The sequence below is a fragment of the Serinus canaria genome, chromosome 3 (assembly GCF_022539315.1).
Source record: "Serinus canaria isolate serCan28SL12 chromosome 3, serCan2020, whole genome shotgun sequence".
NCBI classification, from domain to species: domain Eukaryota; kingdom Metazoa; phylum Chordata; class Aves; order Passeriformes; family Fringillidae; genus Serinus; species Serinus canaria.
In genome coordinates, this window is record NC_066316.1 from 93,270,617 (window position 1) to 93,291,483 (window position 20,867).

Consider the following 20,867-nt stretch of genomic DNA (forward strand, 5'->3'; position numbering starts at 1 on the left):
TAATTAAAAAAATAAGTTAAAAAATGTTAAAAACTATTTAAAGCACTTTTTTTTTAAAAAAAGGAAAAATCTTCTATGTGGAAGAAGTCCAGTGAGCAGTCATGCAGATATACCTGAGGAGCACAGCCAGGCTGGGGGCACTGGGTAGCCTAGCCTTGGGTGATGGGCATGGGAACAGGTTAAGCCAAGCATTGCCATCTGCAGTGAAACTGGTACGTGAAACTTGGGAAGAGGAAAAACTTGGGTCTTACTTCCCTTACCAGTTTTGTGCCTCAGGTTGCCCATCCTTGTATTTCTGAGGACCACCTTAAGACGTTGTTAAGATTATGAAAAGCTTTGAGGTTCCTAAAAAGAAGACAATACCATTTATAACAGGAGTTTGTTTACTTCTAATACTTCAGGTTATACATCAATAGGACTGTTTCTGACACTGCAGTCACTCTGTGAAAATACTATATAAGTGCTTCCTCTAAATAAATGACTAGGTGAAAGAATATAATTTGCATAATTACTTAATATCTATAATTTAGCATTTTCAATGCCCATTAACTTATAATTCATGACAGCAATTTATTCCTCTGTACCCATCCACTATTTCTCTCTCAGCTACAAATAGCAGTGGCCTATTTTTGGCCAGCCCTAGTAAGGAAATTAATAGACTGACTTTGTGATTATTTATTACTTGTTGGCCTTCTAGCAGTAACTGTGAGAGTCCCAACAGCCTGACATCTGTCTTTTGACAGGTGTAGATCTTGCCTTTTTCATCTTGAGCTCAGATTTAGAGAAAGTTCAGCCTTCCCATTGTTGCCCTGTGCTATTATTTTACTACAGACTTAAGTGTTTATGGAGCTGCTAACATCACATACTGTAAGAGCATCTGTTGGAGAGCCCGTGGTGTCTCCCTGTGAGGGCAGTGGAGAGAACGTCTGTTCTAGTAAGAGCTTCAGACCACCTCAGCTCAGGTCTTAATCTCACTTGTCCTTCAAGAGACTGCTGACTGTGGAGAAGGATAGTTGCCCAAGATCACAGCAACAGTGCCTTTCCTTCCACGCTTTGTGACACCAGGAATCATTGAATGACTGAGGTTGGGAAAGGCCTCTAAGGTCATTGAGTCCAACAACTAACCTTACACTGCCAAGTCCATGACAACAACATATCCCTAAGCACTGCATCTACACGGTTTTTTGAACACTTCCAGGGATAGTGACTCCACTACTTCCCTGGGAAGCCCATTTCAATGTTCAACCACCCTTTCAGTGAAGAAATTTCTTTGAATGTCCAATCTAAACCTGTTTTGTTACTAGAAAAGATATTCACTGTAATATATACAACAAAAAACTGGTTAGCTCCTTCAGTCCAGCAGCATTTCTGTTCCAGTTGGCATCCCGCTGTGGAGCTGCATGAGGCAGACAGGGTAAACAAAAGGCTATAAAGGGCCTCCTGGGCAGTGTCCTTCAGGCACAAGGGTGCAGAGCTGACTCCATCTGCTTTGCACTGCCTGGAGAGTGTTACAGAAATTTGGTACATTGTTCCCAAGCATGGGGACAAGAGCTGTTGCCTGTGGTTTAGACTGGTTGCATCCATGCTGCCTTGCTGGTGAGACTGGGCTTGAGACAACACACCTGCTGCCTGAGTTTCTCCACCTGACAACACCTACCTGTTGGATCACACTAGGGTAGCATTTCTCTTTTTTTGCCATTTTTAATTGCCCGTGAATCATCTTTAGTTAAGTTTAAACCAATGAGTAACTCAGTGATGCAACAGAAACTACAGCTTAGCATTCAACTCTTCAGGCACCATAAGTAAAGCGTGATACCTTTGATTGATCTATTGTCAAAATAACTTCAGTTTTAAGCAGCATTTAATTTCAAAGGGTTTTCATTTATTTCTCAGGACTGTGGCATATGGATTTCTCTTTATCTGATGGGGAAAAAAACAGGTGGTAGAACACTCAGGGCTCACCTCCATGTGGAAATGCACTGGAAGAGGCATTCCCAATAATGTGTCTGATGCAGAAATGAGAGCTATGACTATTATTCCAGAATAATTTTTTAATACCTATTTTCTATTCAGCCACCCAGTTTCTGAATTAGCTCTGAATAAGAATTAGAGTCAGACCAAAAAAAGCATTCCTACTCTGAAATAGGAGCATACAGAGAAGATGTACGCCCAAATTATGTTCTGGAATAGCTATTTCAGAAACTTTCCAAACACTGAGGAGCCTTGAGGGCAGGCAGTCTGAGGTCTTCCAGCAGCACCAGGGTGGCCAAGTTTGGACTGCTGTGAAATCTTGGGTGGAGCAGGGAAAGCTGCCACTACCAGTCCTTTGTGGAGCTCCTGGAGAGGTTCGGTGTGCAGGGTTTGTTCCAGAGAAACAGATCCTGTCCTTGAACACACACCCCAGGCTCACAGATGTGAGTACACATGATGCCAAACAGGCCTATGCCCAGCAGTCCTGCAGGGCATTTTAGTTTGATCTCTCTCTCTCTCTTGTGTTTTGGCAGACCTGCAGTTATTTTTATGGATTTAGCCCAAATACAAACAGAACATACTGAAAATATGTATTTTAATTTCTGCTTCACATTTGCCCTACAATGTCTTACATATAAAGAACTCTACTTTTTTTAAAGGCCAAAATTCAGTTTAGGTACTTCTCCTCACTGCTCTGCTATTCAAGTAGGACTGAAATAAAACTTTCATGTGAAACAATTTTTCTTATGCTGAACAGTGAGATATTTTTTTGAGTTTTATTTACCATGTAAGGAATGTATAAACGAGACTATAAAATATATACATATTCTTTTTCCTAGTTTCTTTTATGGAAATGCAGTTTTCCCCCGCTATTGAATTGAAACCTATTTACATACACAATCACAGTCTTCCTTTTTGCTAGTGAGTCAACAGCCATGCTTTGTTCTAACTGTTCATAATACTTTCTTATTATTGCAGACAAATGTTAACAAGTAGGTATATATGTAAGTAACTTTATGTTCCTCATAGCTATGAATGCAACACAGAGTGTATTTGCATAACCCAAAACAAAAATGAGCTTATTGTTTATATTTTTTATAGGCTGACCCTGGGTGGATGCCAGGTACTCACCAAATCCATTCTCCCTTCTGCTGCTGGAGAGGAGAGAGAAAAATGTACCAAAGAGTTCATGGGTTGATTTCAGGACACAAAGAGATCACTCACAGGCAAAACAGACTCAAACTGGGGATTTTAACTGAATTTAGTACTAAAAAAAGTCAGAGCAGGATAATGAGAAATAAAAAAGGATCTTAAAAACATCTTCTCCCCACTCCTCCTTTCCAGCTCTACCTCCTCCCCCAGCAGTGCAGGGAGATGGGAATGTGGGTTATGGTCAGTCGATCCCAGGTTGTTTCTGCTGCTGCTCAGGGAGAAGAGTCCTTCCCCTACTCCAACATGGGGTCCCCCCCACTGGAAATAGTTCTCTATGAACTTCTCCAGTATCAGTCCATCCCACATGCATCAGTCCCCCCCAACCTGCTGCAGTGTGGATCACTTTTGCAGTCCCTCAGGAACAGCCTGCTCCAGCCTGGGTCCCCCACAGGGTCACAAATCCCACCACCAAACCTGCTCCAGTGTGGGCTCCTCTCTCCAAAGGCCTGCAGGTCCCTGCCAGGACCCTGTTCCAGCACTGGCCTCCCACAGGGTCACAGCCTCCTCTCAGGCATCCTCCTGCTCCAGTGTGGGTCTCCTCCATGGGCTGCAGGTGGATCTCTGCATCCCTGTGGATCCCCATCGGCTTCAGGGGCACAGCTGCCTCACCATGGGCTGCACCACGGGCTGCAGGGGAATCTCAGCTCTGGTGCCTGGAGCACCTCCTGCCCCTCCTTCTGCACTGACCCTGGTTGGTGTCTGCAGGGCTGTTCCTCTCATGTTCTCACCCTGCTCTTCTCTGGCTGAAATTACAACTTAATTACTAACTTTTCCCTTCTCAACTGTATCATCCCATAGGTGTTACCATTTCTGATTGGCCAGGGGTACATCCATCCTGGAGCTGTCTGGCATTGGCTCTGCTGGACATGGAGGAAGCTTCTGGCAGCTGCTCCCAGAAGCCACCCCTGTAGCTCCTCTATTACCAAAACCTTGCCATAAAAACCCAATACAAATTTTAGAAAGTTTTTTTTGATCTATATGATATCTACAAAGTACTTCTATACCTCCACTGAAACTTTTACTAGCTTCACACAAAGAAGTAATCTGCCTTGTTGGTTTGTGTCACCAAACTTACTCACTTTGGAAGTTTCGATCCTCTCTTGACATATGTTCAAAGACACCAGAATGGCTCAGTTGGCTGGCAGTGCAGGAGGATGGATGTCCTATTCCTGCAGGAACACCCAATATGAAGCAGAAGAAATTCCAAGGTGACCAAATCTGCTGTTGTTTCTCAGTTGCCTAAAAAAAAAGCTACATCTGAGGCTAGAAAACACTGCTCTGGTAATATTAGCTAGGAGTGCTGTTTTGATGACAATGCAGTTATATTAACAAAATATACTGACAAAAAACATGATACTTTTTTCCACCTTTTCATAGTTTGGGAAATTATATTAAGTTATACCAACAAAGCCCCCAAAATGGAAAGGCTAAGCCCAAGGGGATCTGACAGTACAAGGAGGAAATACTGTATTGGTGTTTGGGATAATTTGGTGATTCCCTAGCTTGGCTTGCTGTGGTATTTTAACTACAACAAATGCACATCATTTCCTCATTGAGTAGGCAGGAAATGAATGTATGTGAGGTATTATTGCTGCTGTCAATTCAGTCTGTAAGTGGAGGTACAATGGGCTCACTTAGGTGGTGTCATCCTCTTCAGTCATCAGCTATCAGGCATTAGATAGAAAGTGGTAAGCACTTCACTGGCTCTTTTATTCTCCATAGACTGTTCAGCCTTGAAGGGAAGGACCAAACCTCAGACATACCTGTGAAGCAGGAGAGTATTTTCTGTTCATTGGTATATAAATCTCAGGGAGTGTCCATTCTGATGTTTGCACTAGCTGGATGCCTCCCACACACATGATTTTCTGAAAGCTAATATGAGCACCTCTGCCTGACCCAGCAGGGATGTGTGCCCTGACCCAGGCAGTCCCAGCTGTGGTTAAAGGGTGGTATGGGGTCTCCTGAGGGCAGAAAATCCTCCCCCATGCATCATTAGTCACTGAGCATCCTCACTCAGCCATACCCTGGGCAGGACAAACAGAAACCTCATTTAATACCACCCCCCCCACACACACACACACTGGGGCTAAAGGTACCCTTTAAACTACTTGGCAGGAAGGCAAATGGAGTCACTTGCTCTGCTCTGCTTCCAGCTGTGCTCCACAGCCCCCAGTAGAGCTTTGCTTTATGTTCAATCACTTACAACTGTGCAAAAGGGCAGAAAGCCTCCACAAGTATGTAGAAGGGAGTAAAAGGTTACTCCCACACTGCATTTCTTTCTACAAGCTAAAATATTTAGAGTGTGATGAGTCTGCTGACTGCAGCTCAACATTTTACATTAGCAGTCAGTATTTGTAGCAGAGCGTTGCCTACAGTTGATCCAAAAGAATGAGATTCAGGGAGTTATTTCTCCACACAGAAAAAAAAAAAAGAAAACATGGTTTTACTACTGTTTACTGAAAGCTGTCCCATAGATCTTCCAAGGTATAGAAAAGGCTAACTTCTACTAATAGAGGATTTGGGTGTTTAAAATGTCAAGAGGTTTCAGACAGCATCTTCAAAACTCAATATCTGGATTACTTGAATCCACAGTTAAGAATCAGGCCAGTTGCTTCCTGGTGCTGAGGGACAGAAGTCTTTCCAGCACTCTTTCAAGATTCTGACATCTGGAATTGTTCAGCAGCTTTTAATTCCATCCCCTTTAGGTGTCTAAACATGGATTTAAAAAAAAAATAGTATCTACCTCTGATCACACTTTTTTCCTTCCTTAAATGTGCTTAAATAGTCCTCTCTCATGCTCATATTTATGGATAATCCCAGCAAGTTTTCAGAAGAAATACAGAATTTGATTCAAGTGGGTCACTGTTATTTTCATTGTGTCAGGTCCCTAATACAAAGTTCAGAGTTATAGTAACAATACTTCATAGTTTGTGCCCCTTACTCAGGAATCTCAAAAGGCATTTCTGAAACAAGTAAAGAATGTAACACATCTATTCATATCCTGCTAGGTAAGTAGTATACCAGTTTTGCAAGTGAATGAACTGAGGTTTGGTAAGAGTCACGTAACAAAACCAAAATTTAAACTGGAGGTAAATTACTGCAGTAAAAAATAAATAAACACTTTATATTTTGTTTTCGTCATCTGAAATTTTCAGTCTCTGATGTTTGTTTATTTGATTTGCTTTCTTCCCAGGACTAAGGCAAGCATTCTTCTTGGTTTGATTAGATTTAGATCTCTCTCTTGTTCCAGCTTTGTAAGGAAGCAAAATGAGGTGCTTTGTAATACTGAGATCTGATTGCACTGCTTTTCTCCAGCCTTGGTTTCAATTGCCCATTTTTTTTCAGCTTCTTTTTAACTCTTCTCACTTGTCTTGCACTTATGCTTTGCCTCTGGAAGACTGTGTCTCCCTGTGCTGCCAGGTGCACCCCTGCTAGGGGGGGTACAATGTGGGGAATTCTCCTGGGCTGTGCTGTGACTGTCTTACATGCTGCAGGATTGGGTTGCTTTCTGTGGAAACTGAAGTGCAGGGAAGGTGTGTCCAGTGCACAACTCTGCAATGAGACTGACCTCCTGACCTCCACTACAAAATCTTGGAGGTCAGGAGCTCTGCTTTGCAGACCCAGACCTGCTGACCTCTAAAAAAACAGAATCCCTGTCCTAGTATTTACAAGGATGAAAAAACAACCAAACAAGTAAACAAATAAAAAGACTAATGAAGTAGCTTGTAGCACCAGAAAAAAAGGATTTTTACTAGTTGAGTGATTCTACAGAAAATATATATACAAAAGAATGGCTCATCCATGTGCAGTTTTTTTAATGAGTTTTTTTTGCCCATGTAATCCTGTGCCATTCCACACACAGATCAACATTTAAGGAAAAATGGGGCCACACAAAGCTCTAGGAACTACAATTTAACGTTTCCACCTTGTTATCTTACACTGCATTTAGATACAACAAAATTTTTAGCTATTGAGTAAAGCTGGCCACTTTGGATGTCACATTTTGCACCATAGACAGTGATTTTGGACTGAATATAAAATTTAACTTTTCACTTTTTTTACTTTCTACAGGTCACATCATAACCTTAGTAACATATTTCTTTTGTTTTACTGTGCCATAGGTTAACTTCTTATCAGCCACAATCTTTTCAGCAGTGCCAGTTCAATAAGAGCTCACTAAGCTTCAATTCAGTTTTCGTCCACAACTTAATATCTTCAAGACACCACTTGCAAACCTCACTAAAGGAAACAAATGCTATGTTGCAGCAGCCTGGTAACACTAGCATAGGCACTGGCAGTGTTAAGTCTTGAGTTTTAGATTTCTGTTCAATAGCTTCCAATGAAATGTCTTATGAGATGTGGCTGAGGGAGTCAGCAAGGAAGTTTTGAATACCAATGTTTTTCTGAGATGAAGAACATCTTTGTTCTGTTACAAACTGCATTTTTTCAGGCACTGTAAATCATTCTTCCATATCAAATTTTAAAGACAGCACAAAACTATTTGCTTTGAATATTTGTGCATTTTATAACATTGCTTACTCATAGATATCTTGGTTATTCACAGATGGGAAATATAAAATACCAGATAACAAAAATGGTGATAGAAATAAGCATGACAAATTTATTACAGATTATTTTAAACTTAATAGCATACAGCTTTATAGCACAATATCACACTTACAGTAATTTTGATAGATGCATTAAAAAAACTAATAAATGTTCAATTAAATAGAATATGCCACTTTTTATTTTCTTTTTGGCTGGATGATAGTTTTGTTCCTTCTGTGGTTGAAAAACAGATCACTGCAATCATGGGTCTCCTTCAATATCCTGCAGTTGCAGAGTTGGGTTAGGAAGTGAAACTGAATTGTCTTCCCCTGGTACTGCCACTGGTGCTAGAGGTGGTACTCATGCTGTTAACCACTGCACTGGACTACCCTGCCAGGTGTCAAGCTAAGCAAATTTACTGGCAAAGTCACTGTTTTTACCAGTTAAACTGGTAAGAATGACCACTTTGAAATCAAGATATTTTCTGTTGCTGACCTAACTTTGTGAGCAATGTCTGCCTGCAGAGAAAAGACAGTATACCTGGAAAGATGTAGTTCTACAGGAATAGTGACAAACTCCTCCATGCAAAAACGTGGGCTGTGGAACTACAAGAAACCCATATTCAGTTAGGCTGTGCTGGATATCTAGAGGGCAGTTGATCATAATCTGTATCTTCCTAGTAAGCATACCAAGGAATTACTCATGGGAAGTGCAGCTGCTTGCTCTAACAATATGGGTAGATAAGGAGTAGTCACCATCTAAGTCACCCTCCAGCTGTGTTTGTACAATTTAGACATGGTGCTTCTCATCTAAGATTATGAAGCATTATTAACTTCTCCTGCTTTCAGAAAGCAATTTAAAACCCCCATAAACAAACAAAAAAACTCAAATCTCTTTTGTGCATGAGGTTTCTGTAAGCTATTCCCTGACTCATTTGCATCAAAACACATGCTTGGGATAGTACTGAAAGAAAAAAAACACCTAGATTTGAATAGTGTTACATTAATGTTTCCACAGACCTTCAGGAGAAATGCCAGTGGCTTTTTTCACAGGAGGGGGTCAGCACTAGGATGGGTATTTTTACTGAGTAAATAAATTGAATCTCATGCCAGTGTAATTCACAAGTTTACTCAGGCATTTCCCTGCAGGCTTTTTTAATGGAGAAAATATGCATATATGTATGACCTGCAGAATTTCTTTGGAATTTTATGTAATTATGTTAAGAAATTTTTTTTTGCCTACTTGTTGTTACCCTTGTTGTCAGAGATATTGTAATGTCCAAATCTTTAAGAATCCCACAGTAAAATTATGCCTCCAGATCTCTAAAGAACACAAGGATCAAGTCATTAAAGAAAAATATGTAACATATTATACATTCAACTACCTGCCACCTAAAAAATTCTCATTCTTTCTTGCAGTGGTAGTGAAGAGGCACATGGCTTCTTCTAGGCAGAAACCAGATGCTTATAGAAACATCATGAAAGGAATTCCTCATTTTTGTGGGCTCAGGTCCTGCCTGTTGTGGAAATCTTCTCAGTAGCATGATGAATACTTGTAATATGGACACACTAGTCACTGAAAAAACTGGGAATTGATGTGCTACCCTTAGGTCTCTGTGGTTAGTCACCCATCAGAGGACATCACCCTTGCTGCATCTGTGCAGACTGAAAAGACTTACTGAGGGCCAGGCAACCAAAAGCTCTTTGAAGGAGACTAGAAAAATGAGATTGTTTTCTTAATACTGGGCTGATGAGGGGGTAAGTGGCAGCTTCCCATCTCCCAGCAACCAGGCACTGTGACACCCAGGGATGCTGCAGAGCAGGGAACTTGCAGACCCTGTCATTAGGGAGCTGGTGATTTAGGTTAAACTGCGATGAAAGTTTAATGTTTCTGGATTGCAAACCAGGATTTAGCAGAGCACCAGGTACCCAGACCCCAGCACAGGTTAATGGGATGTGCTGACTTCCCTCTGAAATTACCTCACTGATGGGTTTTCATCAGTGTACACAAAAAAGATGTGGTGCAATATTACATCAAGATGTCAAATCTTTCTTTGCAAAGAACACAAGAGGGTCAATAAAATTTATCATTTAAAAATAGATTAATTTGGTGCCTGAGCTGAGTTATCATGTCCCATCTGGAACAGTTCAATACTTGCCTTTGAAGGCAGTGGCAAACTGATCAACTGCAGGCTCCTATGCTACTGAGCTCATCCAGAAACCTTGCACAGGACAGCTAAACCAATGTTATTTACCCTGAAATTCAAAGGGAATTCTGCTTCTTAAGTAAAATGCAGGATGACTGCCTTTGTAGGCACACATAATGGCTGCTTACTTGCAAGATCAGCATTGAGGTTAATGGGGAATTGCCAAATCAAATATGAAGTTTTGAAAACGGTTTTGCCGAAGCAGAATGATGAGATTACAGCACTATACCACAGCACAACAGACACAATACAAGACACATCAGGCAATGCTATTTCTGAAACTAAACATTTCCCCTCATAGGAAATGTAAGTTTATTCATTTTGATGTCAATCTTCACCTTTCCTGAAGTATATTAATTTCTTGGGTCCAAGTAACTGATTTTTTTTTTCTTTTGTTGTTTGCAATAAATATCAATTCCTGACCAAATGGACAACTATATCGAAAACTATTATGGTATTAAAAGCAAAAGGATTTATGTAAAGTATGCAGTGAGCTTCTAAAGTCAGGAGGAAAATACAGTGGAATTTCCAAAACCTTAGTGATTTTACAGTATAGCTGTAATAGGTGACCATGCAAACTCATCAACAGTGGATGAAATAAAGGCAGGGAAAGCTATGGAAAAAAAATTAAATTACATTATTTTAAATCTAAATAAAAGCTATGCAAATTTAAGTTACAAAATTCTTACGAAAAATAAGTACTGGTATGCAAACATATCTACAAAATATAAACTCTTCTAATTAAAGCCTTTCCTAAAATCTCTGAACCCTCTAAAGAAAAGTAGGCTTCTTAAAGCATAAGCAAATTCTCAGCCAGTATAAATCTCTCCAGCTTTAGCTTAAACTAAATTCCTATATTGGCATAAGCCCCTTGTGGCTAAAGCAAGCGTTATATTCCCTTACTGCCAAACATAAGGGATATAGTCTCTGGTACCTGTCCTACACTAAGCATAACACACAAAAAGCAATGTAAGCTTTCAGAAAGTAACTCTCACCTGTATTTGCTTTACAGTAGACTTTTCTGTTAAGTAAAACTGAGTGTGTTATTAGTGAACACCTGGGGGAAAATTTATTTGGAACTAAAATTTTAGGTGGTGTAAAAAAGGTGGAAGATCTAGATTATTGTAGATTTACATCTCATTGGGGATACATGAAGGAAATTGTAAAGTAGCAAGCTGCCAGTTTCTTGGGGAATCCCCACTGGCTTAACATGCTAGTGCCTTGCTTTTGGAATAGCCAAATGCTAAGAAAACTATTGTCATTAAAGCTAAGATTAGAGACAAGAAAACCTCAATGATTCCATGATTCAATGAAAACTGAAAAGACTCAGCCATGTAAACTGTTTTCTAAATTTCTGTTAACAGCTTTTCTAAATTTAAATCATCTACACAATCAGATAAATAATACCAAAACAGAACTTAAGATTCTGTTCTGACATCCACTAGATTTTTTATGCCCTTAATTTCAAATATTTGTTCAGTAACATTTTTAGATAAATCTCTGTCAGAAGAAATGGGGTGAGCCCAAGGTCTCCTTTCAGGTTAGGTACTGCTATGATCAAGGGAACAGAGTCATGGAAAAAAAAAATCACTCCTTTAACTAGATTTTGAACCAACTGAAGTGAATCCTTCTCTTGTGAAATTTAACTGGATAACAAAATCTCTTTTTAATACTGATCTCAAAGGCATAAGAGAGAAACCAAGAACTAATCTGATAAAATACCTCTTTAGATTACACTGATATTTCTACACTGCACATACTCAGGGTTTTTTCCTCTCCTTTCTGTATGAAGTTATTTTGAATTAAAATACACCTCTGCTAAAGTCAGGGAAGACTTTATCAATGACATCAATGAGGTCAAGGTTTCAGCTACTTGCTCTAAGCATAGAAAGAAAAACACAACTTCATCTTGCATCATTAGCCTGTCCATGGGAACTTTTTTTTCATGCTAAAGAAAATTAATAGGAATGGCAAATACTCCAGGGAAATTTAGGCAAATGCCACTGACTCCTGCATACTTTATTAGAAAACTAATTAATAATCAAAACTGAGTAATAACTTTTGTAGAAATATTCATAGATCTCTTCCTAACTCTCATTATCCAGGACTACAGCAGTCTCCCATATTAGCATGTCACACCAGCCTTGATTATATAGAAGCATTCAGGAAAAGGATCTGAACCACCTACAGGTGTAACTTGGAAGTGTATTAGCAAAACTGCCTTTAATCCTCTGTGGACACAGTTTCAGAATTAAAGCACTTTTACTTTAATTTTGCATGTATCAGAAGCAAGGTAAATAAACTGAAATCAAGGTCAAATCAACAGTAAAACTATATATGTAAGGAGTAAATATAATTTAATCCACATTTTAAAGACTTCCAAAGTACAGTAAGCAAAACTCCTAATTGCATTTTTTTTTTGTCTGAATAAGAGATTCATGTGCAGTTTTGTTGAGATGAAAATACCTTGCATTTAAATTATTTTAAATTTTCAACTTTCATAAATAACAATTTTTTTTCCTACAGAATTCTATGGAAAATACATGGTCATAATTTCATGAGCCATAACTCTACCTCCATCTCTTAGGCATTTGGGACAGTTTTGTTGCTTAGTTAGTATTTATACTTTCCCCAGTGCCATTGCACCTTTTAATTTTCTCAGTGCCTTTGTTTGCATTATCCATAGTATGCTTCTATACTATATATAATTGTATATTTCCTTACAATAAAAACCAAGTACATTTCTCGGGCTCTGGACTCCACTGGCATTCTCATAGTCACAGATTATAGATTGCCAAACATTTAAAGGGCAGGAGATTATGTGTCTGTATCATATAATAACAATAACACTTGAGATGCTTAATGGGCTTTTTGGACTTGACCTTTATCCCTTGCCAGCAAGAGAAAGTTAAATTACTGTAAATTCCATCAACCCCTGAAGGTCTATGCTTGAGCAAAAGCTCACCTGAGTGCTGGGCACCCTGGCTGTGGGCAGAGATGGATGGAAACTAAGAGGCTGCTCAGATGGGCACAGAGCTGTCCTGCAGTGAGATATAAGGGGGAACTTTTGCAGTGGATGGCATCATTCCACTGATAGGAATACGACCAGGTGACCCATATAATGTTTCTCATCATGCTATTAACATTCCTAATTTCTTCTGCATAAAAGCTAAGTTTTCTGTGTGGTTTTCTTTCTCATTACATTTAAAAAGAAAAAAAAAGAGAAAATTAAATACATTTTATGGAGAAAAGTTGAATTCATAGTGAAAACTCGTGGAATAGAAGTCCATCAGGCTTTTTAAACCAAAGATGCTGACATAGTCTCTAGAACAGGAAGCTGATGCTGGCAGAACATGCCATGGGAAGTACCACACTGGACTTACTCCATGCCTTGTTTCTTTTCTTAAACATCATTGTTAGAGACAGGATGCTGGGGCAAATGGACTTTTGGCCTGATTCAGGTATACTGAAACAAATATCCCTTTACTGTTCCAGAAGGATATTTGTCTGTTAGCAATATTGCTTCTCATTCCCTGGTTTGCATCTCTTCTGTATTCCTCACAAACCTGGCTGTTTCTACAGCTGCATGATAAACAGCCTTACACTTTCCCTTTTCTCCAGCATGAGGATATTCACACTTTTTCTCTGCAGACAGAAGCATGGTACTTAGGTGTCTTCCCAAATTATGTAAGGCAATGACTGCCTGCCTGTGATTTGTGCTAACAGTGGAGAAAATAACAAGTCTTTCTCAGATGTGAAATTTTTATATTACATTGATCAATGCAAAGCAATAGAAAATAAAACCACAGTGGGACAATTGCTTTGAGGGAACAGGGCATTGTGGAACTGGAAAATTGTTAAGAAATATATAAATGAGGCAACATCTATGTTCCTATTCTTCTGTAGGCTTGATAAAAACTTCTGTGGCTTTGGGAAGGTTGTATCACTCAGATGAGAATATTTTGAGGTTTTGATCACTTAAAAAAATGTATTTGTAGATACACAATCCATGACTACTTGGTGACAGCTCTGCAACAGTGCTTGTTACTGTAGATGTGGAATTGGCAAAGAAAGTGGGCTAGTGGATAAACAGCAAGAATGTGAAGTCAGGATGTTGCTGCTTGTTTAGTAAAAGATCTGACAGTGCTTGCTAGAAAATCTGTGTATTTTGGCTTCAAGCATACACAGTGCTTTATTATTAATCATGATTTGTTGTTTTATTCCAGGAACAGCAAACTTTGAAAAAGAGGCAAAAAGAAGGTAAGCTGGAGTCTTCAGCTATGAAGATTTTTTTTTTTTTTACTAATATGTTGTCAGGATTAATTCACTAATATGTAAGTGAGTACTTTCAGATCATTGCACTGAAGTTGCACTACAAAAGAAGCATGTAATTTGTTTTCTCACATCTGAAGCCCATTATTAGTACAACAAATAAAGAACATTTTAAATGTCAAGGAAGAATAGAAGTTACAAATAAACAAAATTCTGTCTTAAATCATACATGACATATAAAAAAGCAGGCTTGCTCACTGCAGAACAGTATTTCATTTTTGCCTAGACTAAAGAGTATTTATTCTTCCAACACATTTTCATTAATGACCACTTGAGATGTTTATAACACAATGGGCAGTAAACACAAGACCTATTCATCAGTCTGCTCCTGGTTACAGCCAAAGTGGCCTTTCACACCACCATGAGACACAAACTCAATGAGGGTATCCTGCCAACTGCATCATCTGCTTCCAGTCCCTCATCTTGTCATGCTGACAAAGAGAGCACTGGTGGGCAGCAAGCATGGCTTCCCTGGACACATTCCAGGAGTGACTGATGCTGTTGGGGGCTGCCATCCTCCAGTGCCCATCAATCTACTTTTGAGTCTGACACGCTCACACATTTTCCCTTTAATCTTTTTTTGTCCTCTGGAATCACTTCTCATTCTCATATTTCTTTTTTTCCTCCAGCCCCTTCTGCTCAAAGGCTTGAAGAGTTGGTTACAGTTGGGCTAGCACCTGGCTCTAAGAGGGAGAAAGACAGCTAACATGGTTTAAACAGGACTTAATTGAAAAAATTTTGCTCCTTTCTGCAAGGTCTAGTGAGAGCTTATGTGCTCACTGCATCACTGAGAAATACTTGAGGAATAATTGGTCCCAGGAGAGTCATATGCCAGTGCCTTGAGATTCCCCCTTCACACTGAGTAGTTTCCTTTGTTATCTTCCCACTGCTGATGTTAACCAGCAGAATAAGCACTGAACTGGAATGTTTCTACCATATTTTTCTTTGCCAATCTCTTTTTGCTGTCCATCTTTTTGGAGATATTTTTTGTGACTAATGGCCTCACAATGCCCTGAGCAAGAAGAGAACTTGGAGGTGAGCCTTGAGCTCTTCAGTATCCTTATGCTGTAAATTTGGATCAAAACTACAGGTAAGAGTTAAGAGTTGGATCTCCAAAGAAAACTGAGGCCGTGTCTGCTGTAGCCCAGCAGACTCCTGCAGTCCAGTCATGTCACTCAGGGTCAGAGCTACTGCTTTGGTAGATAGCTGTGTGGGGGAGAAACAGTCCCCCTTTTCCTCCCCCAGCACACCTTGTTTCCTTCAGATAACTGTGGAACTACAAAACAAAGGCCCCACCTGGAGATCTTTGCCTGTTTGGAGTGCTGGTGTATCCATGAAAATATCTCAGGCTGAGCTCACCAGTTCACCGGGCAGAATCTGCAGTCAAAGTTTTACTGTTGACTTAAATAAAATGCTGGGGAGGCTTCATTAGGTTTAACTCCCTGTAAAAAAGATCACTGAGTAGTCTAGAAGATGATGCATGTTTGATTACATTTACTCTTCTTGAGAAAATCTGGGCAAACTCATCAGAGTATTCTCATGAGTTGAACTATATACCCTGTGGTCTAAATATTCAAAAGGTAATCTCCCAATTGTTCATATTCATTAGATTTTGGTAATTAAAAGTTTTAAGTGCACTAGATTTCTTGAAAAAGTTTGTGATCGACATAATATAAAATACAGCATACCTCAAAGAACAGAGAACTTCACCCACTTTGGACTTGTTTCCTGCAGACATTGAAATCTTAGTACTTGAAATATTCTGAGTGCACTTCTATCCAGTGCAAAGAACAGCACTGTTTCAGGTAATTTTATTTTAACTTTTCTTTGTCTATGAAAAATTTTTGAAAACACTTGTAAAAAAGAAAGGGATTTAAGATCAGAGAGGTTAGGTAGTGGCGTGCTTTATATAACATTCTATTTCCCATAGAGGTCACTGCCAATTTGATGTACATTACAGCAAGAAATCCTGCAGTGGAAAATAACAGAATATATTTTCATTTTATTAAAAACTAACTTGTGAAAATTAGCATAACACTTGAAATCTGAGCCTAATCCTATTAGCTTTTTTGGGCTTACTTGTGCTACCTGATGCTTTTGGTATCCTCATGAAGTTCCTGTTTCTTGAATACAACTTCAATGACATTCTTCAGAAATGAATTTGCAAAGTGTGCAATTACACTGTTTAAAAACATCTATTTCCCTTTTCAGTTATAAATCCATTATCTTTTGTCTAAATGGATGCTTCCTTGTTTATTTCGGATGAGAAGAAGCAATTCTATTAGTTCTATCCACCTTTCCAGTGTTTTTCTCTGTTCATTTTTCCCATTTCCTTCTGATTTAAAGCACAGTGTTCATCTATCTTCATAAAGTATTTTTCCATGTATGAGTGTCTTTGTCATCTGTTCTGGCCTTCTTCTATTTTTGCTATGTCATCCCTGGGGACATAAAATCTCTATAATAAATCGTAATGACAAAGTATAAATTAATTTAGCATGCATTTGCACACAATAATCTGCTTCCTTTAGGACTCCTGGTATTTCTTGAACTGACTTACAGTTGATTCAACCAGCTGTCAATTTTTTAAATAACTCTATTTTCCAAAAGTATTTTGCTTTTCTCTCTTACACATTTTCTTTGGACAAAGACCTACATTCACTAACTTAACATGCCAAACCACAAACAGCTTTGCAGTCAGTATACATGTCAGTATTTCAAATCAAAGTGGGTTTGTTATCAATAAGAATGGAGTTTGGCTAGAGACAGAATATTTCCTTTCCCTTGTAGGGCTGGATCTCACCTTTTTTTTGGTAAGCCTTGAGAGTACAGAAAGGGAGGTTAGATCATCTTGGGGTGTTTTCTGGCTCCTAAACCAGCTATATTTATGTTTTGTTTTAAATGAGAATTATACTAAAATCCCAAAAGAGTAGAATGCAACATTTTTCCAATTGTCTAGAACAGCTTTTATGTAACAAATGTGACTTACACACCTTTGTATATGTAAGTGAAATGTAAGTATTGCATTTGAATGAGCTTAGACTTTGTGATGACTTGCAGAACTCATGTACTTTACTTATCCAGAAATCATATTCCTAAAAATTGTGTATTGTATCACACAATATATATTTTGTCATATATATCACATATGTTTTAGCTTGAAGCTGGCTAGGGAACTGATAGGAAGCATGAGGGAAAAAAGGAAGAAATTTTGCCCTGAACTCTGGTATTAGTAGTTGCTGAACCTTCCTCCCTTTCTGGAGTTGAAAAGATATAGATAGCCCTGGTATTGCTTATTTTTGTGAACTTTGATACAGTTGTAGGTAGATGTCCACAGTAAACACTCCAGAAAGCCAAGATGAAAAAGGCAAAACAGCACAGTGTTGCTCTCCACAAATTAGAAAGGGAGAATAACTGAGATATGACATCTAGGCATTTAAACTTTCATGAGGTAAATTCCAGACTGGTACTCTGGCACTATCAATGTCCAGAAAGTGGAAAACACATGGGGGTAGGAATCTAGGATTGGATATACAGCTGCTCCAGTGCCTGTATTATGGCACAGTGCTATAAGGCAGTTTTTACCATGAAATGGCTAACAATGGGTCCCTGCAGGGGGAGAGAGATGTCTCCCTAATGCCTGTGGAGTGTGCCTAACACTGCTGTGAAGTGGCAGATCTCATCCTCTAGCATGGTCTCCAACAGCCTGGCCAAGGTCTGAGCACCAAGTGCAGCTGAGAAGGTTGGCAGTGGTGGCAGCAGTGCTGAATGTGTCATCTCTAGCACAACATGGGTCTGGTTTTGCATCTTTCTTGGAACATCAGCACTGCAGCCATGTTTAGGCAGCTACAGCACGGTTGGCAAAGGTCCTGCAGCCTGGAGTCACTGAAGAATGCTAAAGTCACTAAGTGTCATGGAGTTACATGGTATGATACAGGGGATCACCTCCTTACTGCTCTTCACTTTTCTCATTTTTTCTCTCTGTCTCCTGAGAGCCTGGTTTAGGCCAGCAAAAGAACTCCATCCTTTTCTCTCCGGGGTCAGAGCCTGGAGTAAAAGAGAAAGGAGAAACATATTTTTCTGCAGCATAATGTTTTGCCAGGTCATGAAGTGGCTGCTAAAACCATGTTGTCTGGCTTTGCTTTCAGAACAGCTCAGTACTCCTTGGGAGTCAGAGACAAAGGCTGCATTTTCTGTTACTTCTCTCACTTTTTTTCCCCAGCTCCCCTCAGGGAGACAGGATCAGAGCTCAGAAGGGGAATCATCAATTTTTTCTCATGATATTTATAAAGATGTTCATGGCATTTTAAACACCATGCAAGAAGTTTCTAACAGAGGATTTCACAGCTTTCCCCTGAATACAACTTAGGGACACAGGACAATATAGTTTCTTAGAGGAAGAAACTTTGTATTTAAGTGGTTTTTATTCTTTTTCCCCCTAGGCAGATCCATTTGACACATGTCAGCTTCTTACTCTGGAAAAACAGATTTTATTAGTTGTATATAATTAATTTTAAAAGGAAATAATAAATTTAAAAATCTGTAGAACAGATCAGCAGAAAATAATGTTCTTCTCAGAAGAATGTGAGATAACACTCAGACATGCCCTGGGGTCTTGAAGATAAATAGAAAATGTGAACTGAAATTCTCACCTCTCTAAAGACAACTGGATTGATTTTCAGTGACCAAAGTAAAGCCAAGTTTTCACACTGAAGTTCAAGATCTTAGGAGAAAACCTAAGGGGAAAAAAAGTAAAAATTAATAAAAAATGAAGACCAAAGGCATGTAGTTAATTTTGTGTGTATTGGGAATGCTGTGTGAATTTCTTAGTGAGACTAAAACTGAGCAGAATCATAAGTATTTCCACAGTTTAAGCGTAACGGTAGAGTTGGTGTTTCAGGCAGCAATAAGAAAAATTGCATAAGGAAGGCATTGGATTAAAATAGTAAGGTCACGTGGTGACAACTTACTTGTTCTTTTCAAGGTCTAAATACAGAATTCAAATCAAATAAAATAGTTGTTTTCTACTTAGATTTATGCAAATATGTGCCAATATAACTTAGAAATACTTTTGTTTATAAATTTCAAGGAGTGAGAGGTTAAAGAAGTAGTTATAAATTGACTTGGCCTTCTAGAGGAAATCCATGCTAAACCTGATCTGTCTTTAATAACGGAGAATGTGTTTTGTCTCCTACCCTCTTGAGATTCAGTTAATATTAATGCAAGCAAGATGTGAAAGGAAATTCTGTGCTTCACTTTTTAGTAGCTTTTAGTCTCACAAGAGAGGGGATTGAAAATGAGATAAAGAAGACTTTGTTTGAAAACTTATCACAAAAATAAAGGCTTTTAGAGTCCTTCAAACACTTGTTCACTTGCTTTATGCTCATCGATATAATTTTGTAAAGTTCATTTTCAAGTTAAAACTGCACTGGTGTAAATACTGTGGTTACAAGTCCAAGTGAAAGTGAATGTATCTTTTGTGGAGTTAGCTACAAATTATAGTTAGCTACACAGCATTCCTAAGTCATTACAGAGATCCCGAATCAGTACAAAAGAGAATTTATAGTTAAAACTATGATGCCTCTGAGGTTAGCTTACATGGGACATTTTATGACAGAAAAGTCCTTTTCTCATTGATTTGGAAATCTCAAATTGGTGGGTGTCCTTCTGCCACTGATGGGAGCTAAAGGCAGCAGGCAGCACTGCAGGAGCTGCTGTTCCTGCCCCAGGGTGAACCCTTTTCCAGTTAAGCAGGCAGGTGCACATTGCAACCAAAAAACTCTCAGCACAGCGCTGCTGCTCCCTGACTGCTGCTGCTCGGCCCCAAGGGATCAGGCAAGCACAGCAAGGCTTGCAAGTCTCTCCTGAGGGATCCTTGAGTGTTATGGCTTTTCACTAGTGAAATCGTAGCAGCATTAACCAAGAGAACAACCAAAAATGGCAGTTTTAGGGTGGTTTCCCAGTTCTTTGGAGATCTGACCCTAATTCACAGATCAAAATGGATAAAGGAGTGCTTAGGTGGGGATTTTAATAGAAAAATATCCTAGCAAATCTGTCTGAAAACTAAGAATCAATGAAAATACCAGCTGGTACACAGGGCATTAAATCTGGATCATTCAGCCATCAGACTGGGAGCTCTTGGCACTCACTGGACTCTAGCTGGATGCGCCAGGCTTTTCCACCCTGGCTGTAGGGCTCCGTGGGTCAAGGGGAGCAGGCCTGTGGTCCAGGCTAGGGGACTTGCTGTGCAGCCTGTCCTTGTCACAGGCACCCCGGTGACACCCGGGGGTGCATTGGCAGGCACACGGGTGGATAAACTGGCAGGCACACGGGTGGGGGCACAGGTGGGGGTACTGGCAGGCACACGGGCAGGGTACACGGCTTTGTGCGCCAGGACCATTTGCAGAGTTGTCGGGCCACCTATGGCGCTCTGCGGGTGCCGCTACTCCCGCTGTCCGGACGGGTCCAGCTTCACCTCCGAGTGCCGCGCGTTACCCTCACAGACATCCTGCTGCTACCGCCGGCCGGGCAGCGCCATCCGCGGCCTCCACAGCATCGGCGGGCGCTCGGCGGCTCCTTATCCTCGAGACCCCCGTCCCGT

At 39.7% G+C, this 20,867-nt stretch overlaps 1 protein-coding gene across 1 annotated transcript in view; it reads left to right on the forward strand.

Annotated features, from left to right (window-relative positions):
• ERICH1 (glutamate rich 1) overlaps positions 1-15,361 on the forward strand; it is a 131,642-nt gene extending 116,281 nt beyond the window's left edge. Inside the window, exons 6-7 of the mRNA XM_050972303.1 lie at positions 14,164-14,197; positions 14,899-15,361. Of these exons, the coding sequence (XP_050828260.1) occupies positions 14,164-14,197; positions 14,899-14,920 (56 nt within the window). The 3' untranslated portion in view covers positions 14,921-15,361. The remainder of the gene's footprint in view (positions 1-14,163; positions 14,198-14,898) is intronic.
• Positions 15,362-20,867: the final 5,506 nt, after the last annotated feature.